The 22126-nt window shown below is 35.1% G+C and overlaps 1 protein-coding gene across 4 annotated transcripts in view; it reads right to left on the bottom strand.

Annotated features, from left to right (window-relative positions):
• Positions 1 to 22126, bottom strand: part of LOC123530313 (SCO-spondin-like) — an 88639-nt gene that overhangs the window by 27926 nt on the left and 38587 nt on the right. For all 4 annotated transcript variants that reach the window (XM_053521871.1, XM_053521873.1, XM_053521874.1 and 1 more), the window contains 11 exons: positions 20011 to 20181; positions 19070 to 19240; positions 17304 to 17474; positions 16216 to 16389; positions 15396 to 15566; positions 13374 to 13544; positions 12796 to 12969; positions 10730 to 10900; positions 10097 to 10279; positions 9660 to 9732; positions 305 to 405 (listed from right to left, as the gene is read on the bottom strand). In XM_053521871.1, coding sequence (XP_053377846.1) covers positions 305 to 405; positions 9660 to 9732; positions 10097 to 10279; positions 10730 to 10900; positions 12796 to 12969; positions 13374 to 13544; positions 15396 to 15566; positions 16216 to 16389; positions 17304 to 17474; positions 19070 to 19240; positions 20011 to 20181 — 1731 coding nt within the window. The remainder of the gene's footprint in view (positions 1 to 304; positions 406 to 9659; positions 9733 to 10096; positions 10280 to 10729; positions 10901 to 12795; positions 12970 to 13373; positions 13545 to 15395; positions 15567 to 16215; positions 16390 to 17303; positions 17475 to 19069; positions 19241 to 20010; positions 20182 to 22126) is intronic.

Here is a 22126-nt window from a genome sequence, read left to right as displayed (position 1 = left end):
CACTTAAAGAAAGATATACGGCACCCTGATATCGGGTCGAAAATACTGCACGTAACAGGATAAAAGTAGTTATGCTGTGCTCTTGTCCCATTATACTAAGATCCAGTAGTTTTTACTGTTCGCCAGACGTCACTGACAAAACTGTATATCGTGCTGTTCAAACCGGTTTTATATTCATATATCGGCAAAAATGAGGACAATACAATTGATAAAGACAGAGGCTCGAAAACAAAGTAGAAAGGATCTTTCCAGAAAAAAAGCAAGAATATCAATTGGTAGCAACATGAAAAAAAGATACACTTACGGGGGCATTCAGTCGTGTTACAGAATATGGATTGTGAATAGTTTCCTGTACAGTTGTTGCCTTGCGGAGAACCTAATGGGAGAAACTCACACTGTCTCATCCTGGAAGAAATGAGGTAAATTCAAATTTAAAGTAGCCACACCATGAGTAAACCAACATAGTGCATTTGCAACCAGCTTTGCTTTCAAAGCCTATTGCAATTAGAGAAACCGTTAGCGATGCACAGGCTGATCTGGATCCATGCTGGTCGCAAATGCACTGTTGGTTTTCTCACGGTGCTGCTTAAAGTAAATAGTGTTGAATGAAAAAAAAACAATGTCTGTACCTACCAAAGTTCTACATCAAAGTTTTAAAACATACACTGCCGAATCATTTAAAATATTTTATTTTGTAAATCGGTTACAAGCACTACTGCAAGTTTGCCGTTGCATAGCAGGTTTAAGACCTGCATTGCTGCTAATTCAAAGCAATACCGTAATATGCATGAATAAATATGAAGAAACTTGACACTATTAGTCCAAATCTACATTTCTGACTTACAGTTTAACCCACCCTTCGTTTCTCTTTAGATATAAGGTCATACCATTAATTTGAAATTATTTCCATGGTTCTAAAAATCTCCGAGGGCGTTTTATTTTCAATTTTTTAATATCTTGATTACTTCTGGATTCAGTTGGCAACATAAAAATAATCAGTTGGGACGTTTTTTTGTTAATGCACTGATACATGATTTCAGATTATCTAGCAACGTTTCCATCAAATAATTTGCAAAATCTGAAGAAAAAAATCTCCAGACATTTTTGCGGAAAAAATACATTTTTGGCTAAAATATTAACATTATTAAAGATATCTTAACAACTCAAAAAATCATGTTACCGCCTCTGAAGACCTTTTGAATGATGTATAACTAAAATCTAGAATATATCTTGCGAATTAAAGCGACTGTTCACGCTAAACCTGTATTCGTCGGATCAAATAATAGTACATAATTAAAAAAAAACTTCAACATCAGTAACGAGTTTCTGAAAGAGTATACTGAAGTTCTGTTTTTACCACGCAGTGTGTGTTCGTTTAAAGAGTTTTTGCATAATTTATAGAGAGATGACCTTATGAATCGGTTCAGCAGTGTTCTTGAAATTTCTATGTAGGTTTAGTTCTAAAGAAAAAATGCGTGTGCTGGAGATGGGGGTGTAATGCGACAATGGGTGAGGACTTGGGAATAGTTGTGCGTCGGCGGTGACGGGATAGCAAGGCACAAGAAACTAAACGTGATTTTAATGGGGGATTGTAGTGAGTAATGCGGACTTTTGTACTCTGCAAATTGTCTAATCACTATCAACCTAGATTCCAAGTTTGAAGACGAAACCTTAAATATATTTTAGAGGTGTTCTGGACACAAAACGCAATGGACATATTTACGAGTTTGACTTATTTTGTCATCTTGACCTTTGACCAACCGACCAAGTTCATCTGCCCTGTACATCGTCTCATCCCCAGATACCTATATGCCAAGACTGAAATAAATACCCGGAATGGTTATCAAGTTACGCTCCGGACATTAAATAAGACAGACAAGTTTAATCTTTCAGCTCAGTTTGTGGCTTGAACTTTGGCATACTGAACTGATTCATGTGCTTTGCACATCGTCTCATCACCACCTACCAACAGACAAAGTTTGAAGTAAATACATTGAATAGATAATGTTACGCTACGGACACGAAACTGGACAAAATATGGGTCAAATTAACCTTACGTCTGTTTTTTAAAAAGAGACGTACAGAAAGGCATATATAAAAGGTTTTGCTAATTATCAAGTAGCTGAATATTTTTGAAATATAAAAAATAACTATCTTGATTTTGCCGTCTGTATTATATTTTTGCTTTATAAACAAATACTTGTATCACATACATGTTAACATGTTAGCAGACCCTAAGAACCTTTGACCATTGATTTCCAACAGGCATTTGACTCTACCTCTTAGAAATTTATCCACAAGACTTTAGACTATTTTAATTTCGGGTTCTCCTTCGAAAGTGGATATCTTTTATCCAGAATGGAAGCGAAACTTGTATTCTGCAAAATGGTCATTTATCTGATCTTTTCTACCTTGAAAGAGGTTGTAGACAGAGGGGTCCGATTTCACCTTACATATTTATTCTCTGCTCTGAAGTTTTAAGACTTACGATTAAACGAAATAATAATATTATAGGTATTGAACTAAATAATAAACAGTATAAATTAAGCTAGTATGCCGATGACACGCAGGTGTTTCTAAACCGGTCAGAAAAATCATTACGTAACTGTTTGGATACTCAGAAAACTACTATCAAATGTCTGGTTTAAAAATAAATTCTCAAACATTACTATGTAGAGATCAACTTTTAGACTGGTGTCAAGACCCCATCAAGATACTCGGCGTTCGTTTTTCAGCCATATTTAATGAAATTTGGGATTTAAACGCTCCTGAAATATAGAAATGTAGGAATACAATTAGAATCTAGTGTTTAGTCAAAGGGAAATCTCACTCTTTTCGGAAAAGTAACTATTCTAAAATCTCTCGATTTGTCAAAATTTGTACATCTTTTTATTTCTCTTCCATATCCAAATGTCGAATTTATTAATCAAATTGAAAGTACCGCTTATAAATTTTTATGGAATAATGGACAGGACATTTAAAGAGAATAACTGTTTTTAAAAAGAATCTGGAGGACTGAATAAAGCCTTTATTCAAAGCTTGAAAATAAGTTGGCTACGAAGGTAACCAAGGCTAGCTTTATTCAATAGTGACAAGAACTCGTTGATACCTTTTTTATTAAAAGATCATCCCCAGCTTTTATTATATTTGACTGGTTTATTTTAGTAGGTTGTCCCCCTAGAAAATTATCCGATACTCAATATTGGTTTCCCTATTGACATTACTTTGAGCAATAGATTATATAGGAAATTTATTTGTAATGATTAATTTCTAATATGTCTTTTGGTTTGTGAATATTTTACCAGATATGACAGAAAACTTCAATTTCTTCTCTTCAATTCAATGTGAAAATATTTATTCTAACTGAACATCTTCTTGCTTCCAATTTTGTTTTAAAAGTATCACCGTCGCTTATATTGAACATATAGTGAAAAATAGTAAACTTTTCAATTTCTTCTACTTTAGACGCAAATAAATCATATTTTCCAAAGCATGACAATTTATTATCACATATGTAGGTATTCTTGACTTTATAAACAATACAATAATATAATTTTAAGTGTAATAGGGTAAAGGCTTCTTGCTTCCATTTTACTTCAAAGTGTACCAAGAAATAAAAAGCTTGTGGATTTCTTAAAGTTCTGATGTAACTTAAACCGTGTTAATTTACGGAACTGCATATACCAACAACTGACGTACGATTCATTATAGTCTTTAAAATAATAACGTTCATAATTGTCTAATTAGTAAAAAAAAAAATGAAAAGAACAGAATAGAACCAAGCTTTGATTTTTCACCAGACTTTTTATGGAACCAATACGAATCAACATAAATTACATAATTTCCGACTGAAAGCTAAATATCTTTGGTATATTGAAGCATTCGACGACAGGAGAAAAACTACTTCAAAGAATAATTTCCTAATGAAATAGTGTAATTTGCAAGTTAGGCGCTCATTGAAAGCTGGTGAGAGGGGGAGAGAATGTGTACATTTATTTAAACAAAAGACACAGCATGGTTTCCACGATGTGCAAAGAAAGGGTGAACATAAAAGACGCGCAATATCGTGTCTATTTTAGTATAGGATAGACAACTCGTGCCATTGTCTACGGGATATATACAACGAGCAAAGCGAGTTGTATATATCCCGTAGACAACGGCACGAGTTGTCTATCCGACTTAGACCACGTGGCATAAAATCTGCAATTATTGTAAACGCTCCCAGGCGTTCAATAGAAATTAGGATTGACGTGTTTTTATAAAAGTAATATCATCTGTGTACCGTTAGCGCTTAATTGTCAGTAGGGCATATGAAATAATGCAGGTTATTTGTGTAAATTCAGTTTTACTCAAATACCGGATTTACTAAGATTTAACGTTCATTAACACTTTGAGTCATTTGCAATCACAAAATTAATGCCAACAGTTAAGTATGGATTTCTCAAAAATACTCAAAATCGGACTGCATGCTGAACAATTAGTTTTTGTGAGGAGTTTGCATGTTGGCGAAACACGATGACAGATACATTGGTTCAAGAAGATAGCCAGGTTATTTATTTTTTTAGTTAGTTAGTTATTTTTTTATTTGTTTACTTTGTTTATCAGGATATAGTTAGTGGGAAGATGCTCGTAGGACTAGGAATACCTTTTACTATATCGTGCCTTTCTTGTAAGAATGATGTAGTTGTTTTACTTTCTAACTGGGCCAAGTTGTTCGAAACTTTAACGGGCTGTAATTTAGTTTAGTTTAGTTTAGTTTAGTTTATACTAAATTGTTTTAGCTCGATTGTGATGAAAGCTTTAACTGTTTAAGCTTATTGTAACCACTCTCGAGTCCGTTTCCTATGAAAACTAGTACTGGGGTCATATGAGAAGTCATGGTCGTGACCCCAATGATGTTCGAACCCACGACCACTGCACTAAGCTGATAAACTAACCGCCTGTTAAATTTCTATTCAAGATACTAGTCTTGGTGGGTGGGAAACACTAGTATGATATTTTAATGTTACTGTAAAGATGATTTAGTGTTTATAATCCTTAACAAGTACATTTGATTTTCTAAGTTTTCTAAACTGTCGAAATCTACTGATAAAGTTAATCGACCGTTAAGTCAATCGCCTGATAAAGTTTCGAAGAACTGGATCCAGTTGTTTGCAAATGTAAGGATCGTGCTGACATGTCTTTTTTATAACAAGTGAACATAAAAAGTTACAACTGTTGGAACCATTTCAGTGAATGTGTAAATTACGTTTTTACCCAGCTGGTTCTACACTACAAATATGTAGTTTATTGTAATTCAATTTTATTGATATCTAATAACATGGGGTCATTTTCACGATATTAATATTTAGACGTTGTCAACTGAATTTACCTCCAAGTCAGTCTTATTTTTTATCCCATTGATAACTGGTGAGAATATTGCAAGGTCATTTATCTCCGGCGTTCGCCTGTATTGTTAGATGGTAAATTGACACGAAATTCACGCGTTTTTTCCCGCGATATATATACAAAGCTACTGTTGTATATGAAATATAGACGGGTACAAGTCTGCTTTGCGATTGGCTATTTACGGATTATCGTGGTCTAAGAAATGAAATCCAAGCTTGAAAAAAAAATTGGCATCCTTTCCATGAGTTTGCACGGTAGGATTATCTCTTTAGGACGACCTACATTTTTTGTCACGGTTTTGTTCGTGGAAATCAAGAAAAACTGCCACCTTTACAGCTGAAGGCTTTAGTTTACATGATAAATTTGATTTCGTGATTGAATTGTATAGTATGTACAAACATATCTGAATGGCATATTTGATTTATGTATAATCAAGTAACTTAGACACTATAAATGAGTAGACAGGATGAATCAGAGCTAATTGTTTAAAAAAATGAGTTAGGATCTCTATGATACAGTCATAAACACCAATGCTGATAAAAAAAGATCAGAAATTTGATTCATAATTCAATAGATTCTTTCTTTCTTTGATTTTTATGGAAAACCTTGGATCAAGACCAGTTAATAAAACACGTGTGTGCGTGTGTATGTTTTTGTTAAATTGCTCGGGTTTTTCTTTGCCATTGCCTATCAAATACAGTATTGCTTAGTTTATTACTTTATTTTATCATGTTTTAAAAGGTAAACTTCTAGGCATGAAAGTTAAACAAAAGTACCGTTATATGGACAAGAACAATCAGTCAAAATGGGAATACATGTATCTTCACACAAGTTTCGTTTTTCTCGAGGAAAACTATTATGTATACATGTGTTTGTGGGAAAGCTCGTTTATGAAATAATTTTCGGATTTCAATGTTTGGCGGGATTCAAAGTTTCAAAAGAAAAGAAATTTATTTAAATGTTTTCATTTTTTGCTACATGACAGCACGAATTTCGCAATATCATACGCTAACATAATGGGTTTTTTTTACAGAAATGTTTTATATCTTTACATGAATAATACTTCTATATGAATCTATAAAACAACATGATTTATATCAAAAACTGGCTACATGTTTTGTTGCTTTCTATGGAGTAACATGCGAGCCTTATTTCCGTGTATTACCTAAAGCAAAATATTAGATCAATGTAAAATCCATGACAAAGAATTATTGACTTAGGTCATGAATGACACGACACAAGCTAATGTAAGGGAGGCAATCCAATTTGAAGGGAATTGCTTTAAACAGACAATAATTAAGGGAGAGAATTCTTGCAAATTCTCGTTAAAAGCTGACCATGGTTGTTTCTTTGTGTTCGCATCACGCTAAAGTCTTATTTATAGGGATATACAAAACCTGTTCTGGAAAGACGTGCTTGACGACTGGGAAAATTTTGAAAAATGCTGTGAAATTAAGAATTTAGAAGAAATTCTATATTCTTTATTATGGTATAATCACAGTTTTGAAATTAAGACACAGTAATATAATAACTGGTATCACAAAAATATAACGCATGTCATAGATTTACTAAATGATAATGGAAATATTCTAAGTATAGAAAGTATTAAAGACAAATATCGAGTTAGAGGTACTTTCTTAGACCTGGATAATGTTGTCTCAGATATACCTGATGAGTGAAAAAAATTATATTAGAGAAAACGCAGATGTTATCATTCAATTTAAAACAAATATGTTTTTAAATCCGTGTTTAAAAACTTTAATCAAAGAAAAAAGGAAGCCAGATTGAAACTATTATATTTGTTGTAGATACTATATCTGTTACGGTACCAAAAAAAATGGTATCGGACAATGGGAATCTGAGAAAAAGAATTTAAAGAATACTGTACAAACCTAAATTAAATTAAAACATTTTCAATAGCAAATAAACCAAAACATTTTGGTTACAAATTCGTTTTTGCACTGTACGTAGGATAGATAATGATGTATGTTCTTATTGTAAAATGAGGGGGAAACTATAGAACATCTTTTTAAGTCGTGTCCAGCTAATCATAGATTTTTGTCAAATATAAAGGAATGGATGTGTAACGAGTATAATATTAATATCAATACGCAGAAAAAAAATTCCGGTTTTCATCCGATAAAGATAACCATAAAGGAAATTTTATATCTCAACTAGTGAAATACTACATTTATAAATAGAATTGCGAACATTGTACATATTGCCTTTCTATTCCATCTTTTATTATTAGCTCACCTGTGCACTGCTCAGGTGAGTTTTTGTGATCGCTCGATGTCCGGCGTCCGTCGTCTGTCTGTCGCCTGTCAACATTTAGCTTGTGTATGCGATAGAGGCTGTATTTTTCAACTGATCTTAATAAAATTTGGTCAGAATGATTACCTTGATGAAATCTAGGCCGAGTTCGAAAATGGGTTATCTGGAGTCAAAAGCTAGTTCACTAGGTCAGATCAAATAAAAACCTTGTGTATGCAATAGAGGCTGTCTTTTCCAATTAGTCTTCATGCATATTTAGTCAGAATGATTACCTTGATGAAATCTAGGTCGAGTTTGAAAATGGGTCATCTGGGGTCAAAAACTAGGTCACTAGGTCAAATCAAAGAAAAACATTGTGTATGCGACAGAGGCTGTATTTTTCAATTAGTCTTCATGAATTTTAGTCAGAATGATGACCTTGATGAAATCTAGGTCGAATTCGAAAATGGGTCATCTGGGGTCAAAACCTAGGTCACTAGGTCAAATCAAAGACATACCTTGTGTAGGTGATAGAGGGTGTATTTTTCAATTAATCTTCATGAATTTTGGTCAGAATAAATGCCTTGATGAAATTCAGGTCAAGTTCGAATATGGGTCATCTGGGGTCAAAAAATAGGTCACTACCTAAAATCAAAGGAAACCTTGTGTATGCGATAGAGACTGTATTTTTCAACTGATCTTCATGAAATTAAGTCAGAATGATACCCTTGATGAAATCAACCCGGCTTGATGAAATCTAGGCCGGGTTTGAAAATGGGTCATCTGAGGTCAAAAAGTAGGTCACTAGGTCAAATCAAAGAAAAATCTTGTGTATTCAATAGAGGCTGTATTTTTCAATTGATCTTCATGACATTGAGTCAGAATGATTGCCTTGGTGAAATCTAGATAGAATTGGAAAATGGCTCATCTAGGATTAAAAAGTAGGTCACTAGGTTAAATCAAAGAAAAACCTCGTGTATGCGATAGAGGCTGTATTTTTCAACTGATCCTCATGAAATTTTGTCAGAATGATAGTCTTGATAAAATCTAGGTCAAGTTCGAATATGGGTCATCTGGGTTCAAAAACTAGGTCACTAGGTCAAATCAAGGAAAAACCTTGTGTATGCGATAGAGGCTGAAGTTTTCAATTTATCTTCATGCAATTTTGTCAGATTGGTTGCCTTGATGAAATCTAGACCAAGTTCGAATATGGGTAGTCTGGGGTCAAAAACTAGGTCACTAGGTCAAATCAAAGAAAACACTTGTTTATACTCAAGATGTTTACTCCAATTTTAATGATAATTGGTCAGAATATTTATTTCCATGAAATCACTAGGTCAAACATGTTTACACTGTTATGGTGTGTTTCTCAGGTGAGCGGCCTAGGGCCATCTTGGCCCTTTTGTATATTTAAAACAGAAATTTAAAACAAAAACAAAATTACATATCCAAAGTAAACGGTAAATACACGAATTTAAAATATGTGAAAGACTTAACATTTAGTTAGATTTCTCTGACAAGAAAGAAGTGAAACAATTATTAATAGAAAATAACATATCCATCGTCTTGAAACAAATTCGGATTACTATAGTAGTATAGGTTTTTTGTTTAGTTCTTTTTTCCTTTTTTTTCATAGATTGTTTTTGAGGTTTACTAAGTACAGCTCTCAGGTTCGCAATATTCGCTAAAAAATTCTCGAAAGCAATTAATATTTACATATAGTCTACTTTTTTCTCCTGTTCACAACCTATTGCTGACGGATATTAGTACATTTTCAAAACCTGTTTACGTATGATATATGACCTTTACGAAATTTGCATATATTATCATGAACATTTTCGATTACCTAATTTCCCCTATTATGACTCATATTCACAAACTTTTGTATAACTGAAATAATGTGTTAATTTGTCCGTAATACGGTTAACGAAACAGTTTAACTGTCTTGATAAAGAAATGTACAAAAGCCAGGTATTTCATTTATGGTGTAATATAAATAAGACAAACTGGTTACAAACCTTGTCGAAATGCCCCACCCACAGGATTTGGTGCAAGGTGAATAGTCGCTCCAGTCACTCCAGGTTCCGTCGACTGTAACAACGCGAAGTAAATGTTTTAAAGTCAGAGTCAATTTAACAAGTGTAAGGTTGACTCGACATACACCTCTTAATGGCCTTCCGTGGCCTTTTAAAAGTAGAAGCTTTATTACCAACCTGCCACTAACTGTGAAATCATGTACAAACCCTGGGCGCCTGATACATTTTTGATACAAGGTAAGAACAGCTGATGATTAATCAAGTTAGGTGTATCCTTTATTGCGATTTTTAAGTTTAACTGATCAGTTGTCTCTAGTATTTTACTCTTTCGTTACATTGTGTATTTTTTTACAATTTACTTATAGTAGCTTCGCACCTTGAAACGCCTATCAGATGACAACAGTAAACGACATTCTTACCAGGACACGTGTCATTTTTGCATGTCTGTGTATCAACGTAACTTCCGGAACAATTTTTCCCATAAGGCGCTGGGTTTGAAACATCTATATTGAATGTACAGTTTCTATTTCTGGACCGAGAGCCACCGCCGCACGTCACCGAACATGTTGTCCATGTTTCCCAGTTGGCCCACTCCCCATCAACTGAAACAGTTGAACTTGAATTGCATATCATATATCTGTACAATGCCCTTTTAATCGTTTATCGGAACTCCTAGATCTTCAAAAGGTACCTGTGGTTTTGCTTATCAAGCATTCATGAAAAGTGTTCGCAGTTTCCTTAGAACTAACTCATGACTGTAGCGTTAAAGAATTATTTACAGACTTAGTTTGTTTAACATGTTTTATTACTTCATTGTTCATCAGCAGTCTTAACTATCGTATGCGCCCATATGTCTTGTGCATTCAGGTCAAACAAGAGTTCATGAAAGTATGCCGTCCGAACTGTTACAGTTAAATTAGGATCAAAGCTTACTAACAGATCAGGCTTACACCGAGTCTAGCTACTTATGACCTTTTATTTCATTTTTCATTTTATTCATTAACAAACACACGACATCAATGATAGCTTGACAAAGTTACAACGTTTCATACCTGGACATAGAGTTGTGTTGCACGCTCCCTGCTCCGACTCGGCCCCGGTACAGTTATTACCATGTGGTGTGTCTTTAGGGAACTCGCACTTCCGTGTATGAAACCTAACACCACCTCCACAAGAAGCCGAACATGACGTCCACGTTGACCATTCACTAAAGGTACCGTCAACTGAAAATTACAATGCTCGAACTTTGAACAACCAAGCGCACGTAGGTTTTAACCTACCAATCAGATAAGAGCCCTTTAGCCGGCGTGTGTTGTGACAATTATAAATTTGCTACTAACATTTGATTAACACTTTTAATAATAGTGCGAAATTGTATTTTTTACCGACAATGCCTTTAGAATTATAGTATAGCTTGCGACGTCTTAAATATGAAAGAAATATACATTAACGTTACCTAAGTAGATATTTTATAACAATGGTATTATAAATATTAGATCTTTTCTGCATTTTGAACGCATTGGTCGAGAGGGCTAAGACGCTTTCCTATGGAAGTGAGGACCCCGGGTTCGATTCCTGGTTACTCCTATTGTGGTCTGTCCTTAGGCAAGGCACTTTATCACGACTGCCTCAGCCGACCCACTGTAGATGGGTACCAGCAGGGGTAAGGTATCGCTAAAATAGGGTCGCTCAAAAGCTCTACTGAGCTTATGCTCATTGTTTCACAAAGCGACGGTAAATAAAATTTACTTTTACCTATATATATTTTACACACTCTGCTAGTGTTTATATAGCTAACTAGCTACTACTTAGAATTTACTATACAAATCTGATTTAAATACATTTTTATGCTCAACATAAACATAACTGTATTTCATTTATTTAAAAAAAGTCAAGATTTTAGCGTTGTTTATCGTCAGAGTTTCAAAGGTTCAGAGTCAAGGTAAGTGGGAATTTAACAAAGACCGCGTAAGCCCGAAAGGTAAAACATCAAAGCATAAATGAACCGTGTTAAATCATCCGATAAGCCACAAGAAGACCTTGTTTATTTTACATACTTTTCTTTATAAAATTACGCTTAACTTTATTCAACCAAGTGGTAATGAACTGGGCGTCATGTGGCTTTGGTGTCATAAATGGCGACATAAAGTTCTTATGTACAACGCTTGACTTCCTTTTTGTTTAGCTCACAAACATTGATCAATTTGAGAATGTTGTTTTCTTAATCGAAGCCACTTTTTTATGGCGAGATATATGTAAAGCCCATTTATCAATCTAGTTATGTCTTTAGTTGATTTTTCTCCATACGAGCTTCCGCTGAGTTGTGATGGTTGTCGCGGTTGAAGTATCAGTCACAATACACCGTATAGCGTTAACGGACGCCAAACGAATAGAAAATCAAAAGTTATCTGGTGACGAAAGGCATCCCCCGCTGCTGCTCGTTGCTCTCGCGATCGGTGTATGGGGCGCATAATACGCACAATGCCCGCATGATTAACGCATATATAAAGGACGAACAACGTTCAATTAACGATATCACCGTACTAGTAACGGACTAGTACCATATAAAACGTATGCGCAACGCATGAGAAAATGACAAAACGTTCTAGTCAGTTATCGTCCGTCGAACATACGTTACATCCGTTGCATGTCCGGTAGTAGTCCGGCCGTGAATTAGGTCCACCGGACAAGAACGAATGCGAACCGGACAAGAACGGATGCGAACCGGTCAAGTACAGAATAGGGAACACACGAGTAACGAACAAAACACATATCAGCGCATTGCTACCGTACATCTAACGGACAACTTTGTCCGGTGGTGTACGTTCTAAATTTTGAACATGCTCAAAACCTTCCACCGGATAGAACGAACATCGCCGGACAAGGAGCGCAGGCGCCGCATAAGAAACGGGAAATAAACGCATGCGAACGGACACGAACGGATTGAAAATTTTGTTATACGTTTGACGTCCGTTAACTCTATACGGTGTAGTGTGACTGAGACTTAACATAAATGCTTTTTAAACATATCGTCGTATTATAAGACCATAGAAACAAATTACGACAGACTAAGAAGAAAAATGAATGTTGTATAGATTTCTGTTTTTCTTAACATCACCTGGACACAGTTCTGGGTTACATTCAGCAATATCCTGTGCTGGGCCGCTCGTGCAGTTATTACCATGTGGTGTATCGGGCGGGTACTCGCATGTGCGGTCTCGAACCTTGTGTCCACCGCCACATGTTCTATCACAGCTGTGCCAAGCATTCCATTCCCCCCATTGTCCATCAACTACAGCATTTAAATGCAGGTGATGAGTTTATAAGTATTAAAGATATAAATTATTTTTAAGAGCACGCATGTTTCCGAAAAATAGCTTAAGATTACAAATTAAGTAATTAAAGCATGATGCAAGAGAAATGTTATTTTATGTGCATGTCATACAATGGTTATCTTTTTAATATTTCAAATGAAGTGTTGTCATTTTTATTCTTTTAATGTGATTTTTGCAATGTTAAAATAATGTGGTAATTAGGCTCTGACATTTTAATATTAAAACAAGTACCGTGTGAAATACAAACGACTTCAAACGTTTTGTGTTATGATTCTGTGTTGGACATATTCACAAACTATTAAAATTGTAAATGTGATCTGGAAAGGATTTCAAATATATATGTGTTAATCAAATATCATACCTGGACAACGCTCAGTATTACAATCCTGTGTATCTGTTGTGTTGCCGAAGCACTGGGATCCATGAGGTGCCGATTCGTCAAACAGACAGGTTCGGTTTCGAACCTTCGTCCCTCCGGCACAGGACACTGTACACTCGGTAAAGTTACTCCAGTCTGACCAATGTCCATTGACTTGAAGTGAATAAATTTTAACTTATGTGGACTTATTATGATAACACACTTAAAACGTTATATAAATTGTAACCTGCGTGTCAGATCATCAAAGTGAGCAAGTGTGTGAAGTTTCAATCCATCCCCTTTTGTGGCTACTGAGATACCAGCTTACATATAAAACTCAATCAAAAAATTCTAGGTCAGAAAGGGACATGCCTGTGTAAAAAATGCAAAACAAAACAGAGTTATGGAACCTGCATATTGCATGTCAAATTATCACAGTGAATAAGTGTGTGAATCCGTTCAATTCCCGTTAGTGGATACTGAGATACAAGCTTACATGCAAATATTAACACAAATTGCTACATCGAAAAAGGGTTTAATTTGTAGAAAACTGCATTTCTAAGTTATAGAACCTGTCTATTGCTGGTCAAATTATCACTGGAAATAAGTGCGTCACGTGTCATTCCATTCTCCTTTGTGGATAATGAGGTGCCAGCTTACAGACAAAACTCATCACAAAAACTGCTAAGTCTAAAAAGGGGTGTAACTTAGTTTGTAAAATTACAAATTTGAGTTATAGAACCTGTGCACTGCATGTGAAAACATCCGACAGTTAACACAGTGCGAAGTGTCAGTCTATTCCAAATTTAGTGGATACTGGAATACCAGCTTAAGTAAAAACCTAACAAAATCGAGACACTGACGCCGACGCATAAGTAAGGGCAATAGCTCCATCTAGTCTTCGAATAGACGATCTAAAACCCAACAAATGAAATTAATGTTTAGTGAAACGAGAGAAAACCCCGCGAACTTGTTTACTTACTTTCTTGTAAGGATTCATTATTATTGTTAAATTCAATATCACTTTTTTGTTCTTTGTAGAAACTGAATGACACAGAAATGGGTTTTAATCTTTAGCATTATTATTTTGCCGAGTAAGCAATTTTTCTTATTTTCATAATTTTTCCTTGATCATTAATAATACATAATGAATAATACAAATCATATATAAAGTTTGTGTTATATATTCAGTCAACATAAATTATGTACAGCTATTGACCGACATAAAAATATAAGATAACTACATTTAGCTTATACATGCTATTATGACATCATACAAATTTCTACAATCAAATATGGGATGAATTTAAGAAAAGGATTTTTTTTTCAGTTTGAGGCCAAGGTGGGAACGCCGTTTATTATTTCCCTCACAATGTAGTTGGCACAAACGATATTCTACTTTTTACTTATACACGAAATTCATAAGCATGAGTTATTTTAGTTAACAATATTAAGAGAAAGATAAGAGATATGAATGAATTAAGCATAGTTAAAAATGTAAAAATCTAAATATATCAAAATGTGCAATGAATTTATGCGGGCACGTTACAACATGGAACAAATTTAGGCAAATGTAAATACAATCTGCAATGAATTAGTTTAGGCTTATTCATATATAAAACAGATAAAGTAATATAATATAAACAAATAAAATAAACAATATAGAATGAATTCAGGTGAATACAATGTCATTAATAAAACAGATTCTGTAAACATAGCAATTATACAAACATGACAGATATGGATACAAATAAGGTGAATATATCACAGTGTCAAATGAATTTAGGCATTTTACAATATGGAATGAATTTAGACAAAAAACATGTACATAACAGAATGAAAACGGGCAGAAAGGTACCGGGATTACAGGGAATTTGAATATGAGTATTAATGCATGGCATATACAAAACAAATTTACTTTTCACGTTCACATGTTAACATGTCTGCTTATATTCTGACCAATAGCATTGGGGAAAAAACAAAGATTTATAGGTGAATTTAACAAATTCAATATTTTATAATTACTTGGGCATTTTTCTTCATTACATGACCTGGTGGCATACAAGTCGCCGTCACAATCCTTCCCATGTGGGGCTTTCTCATCAAAGTCACAAGTTCTGTTGTGTGACTGGGTACCATTTTCACAGGATTTCGAACAAGGTGTCCATACGGTCCAAGCAGAGAGTTTTCCATCAACTATATATAATATTGTACAATATTTTACAAGTATAGTCTAGTTCATGAAATAAGAAGCTGGGTTTTGCTGCAGAGCTGTCCCTCATAGCATTAAAAATTGTACCGTCAGTAAGTAAACTGCAAGAGAATGCATGTTGTCTTCCGTCTTTATACAGGTGTTTAAAGAGTGGAAGAAATGGTTCAACGAAAACATTGTCTGACTACTACGAAATCAGGGGTCTTTAGTTCGAACCCACGCTCCTCCAACTCAAACTTAACCGAACATTTAATTTTGTTATAAAAGAATCTGCTAAAGCCAATGCTAAAGGGCGTCAGGACAGGTGTTGCACATTTAATCATCACTCATGAACAGACTTACTCAAACCGAGTCTGCTATTACGTTGCTTGGTTGCGTTTTATGCTTCTAAGGGATCTATTCACACATTTTATTAACTATCACAACAGCAGTGTTTAGGTGCCGTGCATAGGCTGTCAAACATCTTCCTGTACTTGGATTCAGTGTTGTTATATAAAATAACTATTCGTCTGTAACCTTTTTTTTAGAAATCGTTATAATAGATTTCAAATATGTGAAAATATGAAATTTATATCAATTATTAATCCGTCACTTTGATAAAATTATATTACAAGCTACAACATAATATTTTACCTGGACACAAGTCTGTCCCACAGACCTCTGTCTCAAGATCTAACCCAGTGCAGTTGTTTCCATGAGGAGAACCAATCGGTCTGTATTCGCATTTTCTGGTGCGGAAGCGCGTTCCATTTCCACACGACACCGTGCAATCCGTGAAATTGCTCCACTTTGACCACACTCCGTCAACTACAGAAACAATATCTTAACCTTTAACCTGCATGTGCTTTTGTCTTTGCAACCAGTGGAGACCAAGATCAGCCTGCAAGTCCGTGCAGGCTTATCATAGTCTGCACTGTTGTTCGCTATTCAATCAGTAACGTTTCAGTGAAGATCCCTTTGAATAATGAATGACACTGCCCAAATTAAATGACGGACCAGTAGAAATTTAGTAAGGTAAAAGTTAAATGACTCATTGTGTTTCTTCATCTCATAAATTAAGAGAAAAACTGCAAATTGGATAATAATCACCTTAGTGTTATTTTCGCTTATATTTGCGAACAGAACATCGTTGATAAATAGCTACAAATGGGAATTCTTATCAACGCAAATATTACTGGTTTTCATCAAATCTGTAAACCAAATATTCAAAAAGTGACTTTAAACCTTTTCATTAACAAAGACGGAAAGATGTTTTACTCAAAATTGTTCCCACAAGTACTGCATTAGCAAATTACCGCATGGATAATCGAGGGTGATCAAATTTCAAAATCTTCATTAGTTTTCTTTTTCTTCAGTTATTGTCTTTCTTTATTGAACTAGACATCGATTTTTTTTTTGTATAATCATTCTCTGTATAGCAATATATGTTTATACATCTGTTACCTTAACCTACTCTTGGGGAAAGGCCGTCGCTAATGTTGATAAAACTTGTAGCCTAACCCTTTTGCTTCTGATTTCAATGTATACATTACTTAACATGTTTTTCAAACTTTCATTAATCTATGTTAAAGTAATGCATGTGTTTATTTGTATTTTAAACATATATTGATTCGTTTGCAATAAAATACGTTTAAACTAAACTAGTAAATGGATACAGTCCCCTCAAAACTTCTGAAAAATCAATAAAGTCTAAAGCGGTTGAATAAATAAAAAAGTAAAACCTGGGCAACTGTCAGTATTGCAAGGCTGGGATTCACTGAAATTTCCGGTGCAGTTTTGACCAGGTGGAGCGACGTCATCAAACACGCATGCGCGTTGTCTATCCTGACTTCCGCCACCACAAGTGGCACTACAAGTTGACCATGAGCCCCACGGATCAAATCTACCATCAACTGTAATGGTCAGTGCATGTTTGTTCTCAATTAATTATGTTAATCATTTACCCTTTTGAAAGCTAAGAAGCCGGTCTTCCGTTTACAAATTGAAATAATTGAGACAATATCACCATGAAATGAAAATATTTATTTGATTTATTTTCTTTTACTTTAATGTATTGACACTTTCGCATCATCATTAACCACTACAGAGAACACAACGTTTGTACTTGACCCACTGCATAGCCTTAATCTAATGTTCTCACTCAATTAGTGTTTTCTAGGTAGTGGTATACTATAGAGGTAATGCACCATTTCATGTCTACAGAAACCCGCGATGATGACTTTAACATTCTGGTACAATATCTAATACCATTCTGTTGTTCTTCGAAACAGTAAAAATGTTTTGAATATCCGTAACTGGGGATTGTGGGGGGGGGGGGGGGGGGGGGGTGCATAAATCAACAACACTACCAAAAGCATGTATTCAACGGTTTTAAACGATTAGTTTTATTATTCGATATTACTGACATGACATCCACAATAAACATTTAAAGATCATATAAATTCTTTAAGATACCAAATAAAAACATAGCAATTGAGCCTATTTTATTGAAAATATGAATTATAAAAATGAACTGTCTAGTAAGCTGCATTCAATTCAAATATCTGCCGTTTTCTTTTTGCTGCGCCGGTATTTGACAAATTCAGCCTATATTTTTACGCGCTTCACAAAAATGAAAACTGTTTTAAATTGTTGTATTTACTAACCTGCTTCAAAATATGGATTTATTTCATTTCAGTACTTCTGTTTTGTAAATATGTATGGAAAGATTGCATTTGCCATGGAAAAAAACGATTTTGCCGTGGAAAATCGGTCTTTTGCCATGGCAAGAAATGTTATCATTTTGTCATGGCAAGAAATTTTCTAATTTTCTAAAAAACATGTTTTCTTTAATTTTAGACATATGCACAGGTAGAATTACAACGTTTTATAACTTTATCTCATTTTTTTAAATTTTGCCATAGCAATTTTGTCATGGCAAAATTCTGCCAAGTACATGGCAAACATCTTCATATTTGCGCTTATCGGCCAGAAAAAAATTGATACGCAATAATAAATATTTGGCCATAACGCAGCATTTCAAAAATAAATAAAAAAAAACATGTATTCACAGCTTCTGAATTGATTTGTTAACGGGAGAAAATCGTGTATTAAAACATGCCCAGATCTAGTACAAAAAGTAGTTTTTGTTCTTACGACTTAACAGGGTAGCAGAAATTGAAGAGGATATAATTTTATGATGACAAATCGTACGTGCCTAATTCGGGATTCTAACCAGCACGGGTGGAAGGCCAGTGTTCTAACAACTGAGACAAAGAGTCGACTCCATGACGCAATTGTCAGATATTGGTTTTAAACTTGAGGAATGCACGTTTTTCTCGCTCATGAATTCATTACTTTTGTAAACAATCGTAGTCAACTGAGCGCTCTGAACTCTGAAATGCTACATGGCTGGGGCCACAAGATTCACTCGGAGATAGGCATACATCATCGGTATATCGTTTCATCTATGGAACACATTTGATTTGTAAATATTATTAAAACTTACTTGGACATAATTTTGTGTTACAAACGTCCGTCTCAGCTGATGGGCCCATGCAATCTTTGCCATGCGGTATACCGTCCGGAAAATCACAGGACCTGTTCCTAGATTTAGTACCATTGCCACATGTCACCGTGCAGTCAGTCCAAACAGTCCAGTCCGACCACGTGCCATCGACTGAAAGAAACAAGTTCAAGGTTAAATAAGCATGCATATTAACATTTAATTTAAATGTTACCCAAAATATTTGATTTTTCAATATCCAGCCACATCAGTTCAATATAAACAAGAGCATGTACTTGTTACCCTAAAATTCCAAAATAGAAAATTATCTTGCGGGGGTCTTAGGAAACCCGTTATACCAGCCTTAAAAATAACATTGATTTCACTAATTTAAATTTATACTTTTCAGAAATTATGGCATAAGATATATTTTCAGTCTTAAAAATATCAGGAAGTCCATCCAATTTTTCAAACATATACATTACATTTATCATGTGAGCCGTGCCATGAGAAAACCAACATAGTGGGTTTGCGACCAGCATGGATCCAGACCAGCCTGCGCATCCGCGCAGTCTGGTCAGGATCCTTGCTCGGTTTCTCTAATTGCAATAGGCTTTGAAAGCGAACAGCATGGATCCTGACCAGACTGCGCGGATGCGCAGGCTTGTCTGGATCAATGCTGGTCGCAAACCCACTATGTTGGTTTTCTCATGGCACGGCTCATATTATTTATTCAGCATCTTACTTATAGCCAATTTGAAAATTTGTCAAAATTGCATAGGCTATATAAGGCTTAAGTGAACTTTGTTCTTTTAGGACAAATGTGGGACCAGACTGAAGTATAGTTCTTTCACAAAGTTTTGACTGTATAACTAACAATGTTAGTGAGACGTCACATTGAAATTAGATCTCTGAGGAAAAGTTGAAAAACGCGTGCTTTTTACCTGGGCACGGTCCATTGTTACATCCCTCTATATCAGATCCGTTGCCTGTGCAATTATTACCATGTGGGGCATCGTCTAGGAATATACATGTGCGGTCACGTGTGTGGGTTCCATTCTCGCAAGACACGGAACACTTTGACCAGCTCGCCCACGGCGCCCAATGTCCGTCAACTAAAGTCGTATAAAGTTTACTTGATAAACGTGTTCTTGAAAAACTCTTGTTTGGGTAAGTAGAATTTGGTTAACTTACACGAGTTTCTTTTGCAATGATCAATTACATTGTGCCTTTAAGGTGGAATGCGCCCCAAATTTTTTATCTAGCCGATTTTAAATAAACTGAATTTTAAGCCAAATTTTTAGCAAAACTTGATGTGATTTTTTCCATTCTGACGTCACAAAATCGTCACTGACGTCCTAAGCGTCAATTTCATTTCACTGAATTTTATACCATTGAGTAGCATTTTCTGAATGCAAAGTGACAATTATTTTGCATTTTTCATTGATACGACATTCAGAGCGCAGGAAAGGAAAAATGCCGAAAGCACCCGGAACTGGGCGTTGCACGAAAAGTGACGTCAGGGGCCATGTTTGTGACACAATAGCAAAAAAACACGAACAATATGGCGAAAAAGTAAAACCGGAACTCAGTCGCATATATCCTGAATTTTGTACAGTATAAATATCAGGACAATATTCGGCAAAAACATTTGGGGCGCATTCCACCTTAATGATGATTTGTTTGTTTGATTGTTTTGGGGTTTACGCCGTTTTCATCAGAATGTAACGGCGGGCAGTTAATCTGACCAGTGTTCCTAGATTCTGTACTAGTACAAACCTGTTCTCTGCAAGTAACTGCCAACTTCCCCACATGAATCAGAGGTGGAGGACAAATGATTTCAGACACAATGTCTTTTATCAAATCGTCACGGAGAACATACGCCTCGCCCAGGGTTCGAACTCACGACCCCGATATCCGTAGATCTGCGCTCTCCCTATTGAGCTAAGCGGGCGAGTCCTTTAAAGGCCTAGATTCACTACTATATAAGTGTCCCCCCCCCCCCCAAACTCCAATATACAACTCCCATCTTATCTGCTGCTTATCAGCGATTATGTAACAGTAACTGATTAGAGGGCAATTAGCACAGCAGGGACCCCAACTAGACCATGAAGATGTGTGCAGTGGAGTTGAAAGAAATTAATTTTTCTTCAGTGAATGTGGAATGATAATAATAATAATTATTATTTTGATATTATATAGATGATAATAACTATTACTTTAATGTTATAATAATAATAATAAATATAATCATGATTGTTATTATTATCATTATTATTATATTACATTTAGGATGATAAAAGATACAGAAATAATAGTGTAGTGAAAACTTCACGAGTTCTTTGTGCTGACAAACAATATTATATAAAATTATTGTGTTCCATCTATACTCAATTTTCATTTTCAGTATGTTGCCAAAAGGGACTTTTTTCATGCTTTGCTTTGTAACTTTGAAATGCACATACTGTTTTCAATTTTAGACAAATGTTATTTACAGTATTCTGCCAGCTTTAGATGAGTGAAAGTCACATTTTTCTGAAATATCACAATTCTCCAGACAGAATTTGAAACAAGAGGGCCATGATGGCCGTATATCGCTCACCTGAGTTTAATTGCTTTCTTGAAAAAAATTCTTTGCTAAAGCTAAACAAATAACCCCATGGGGTGGGGTCAATTTGACCCCGGAGGTAATGATTTGAACAAATTTTGTAGAAGTCTACTAGGCAATGCTACATGTCAAATATCTAAGATCTAAGCCTTCTGGTTTATTTTTAGAAATTTTTTGAAGATTTTCCTATGTAAAATCAAGTGACCCTTGGGGTGGGGTCAATTTTAACCCCGGGGGTCATGATTTGAACAAATTTTGTAGAGGTCCACTAGGCAATGCTACATATGAAATATCTAAGCTCTAGGCCTTCTGGTTTATTTTGAAGATTTTTCTATGTACAATCAAGTAATCCCATGGGGCGGGGTCAATTTGACCCCGGGGGTCATGATTTGAATAAATTTTGTAGAAGTCTACTAGGCAATGCTACATGTCAAATATCTAAGACCTAGGCC

Source organism: Mercenaria mercenaria, chromosome 13 (assembly GCF_021730395.1).
Source record: "Mercenaria mercenaria strain notata chromosome 13, MADL_Memer_1, whole genome shotgun sequence".
Lineage (NCBI taxonomy): Eukaryota > Metazoa > Mollusca > Bivalvia > Venerida > Veneridae > Mercenaria > Mercenaria mercenaria.
This window is presented reverse-complemented; position numbering and strand designations above follow the sequence as displayed.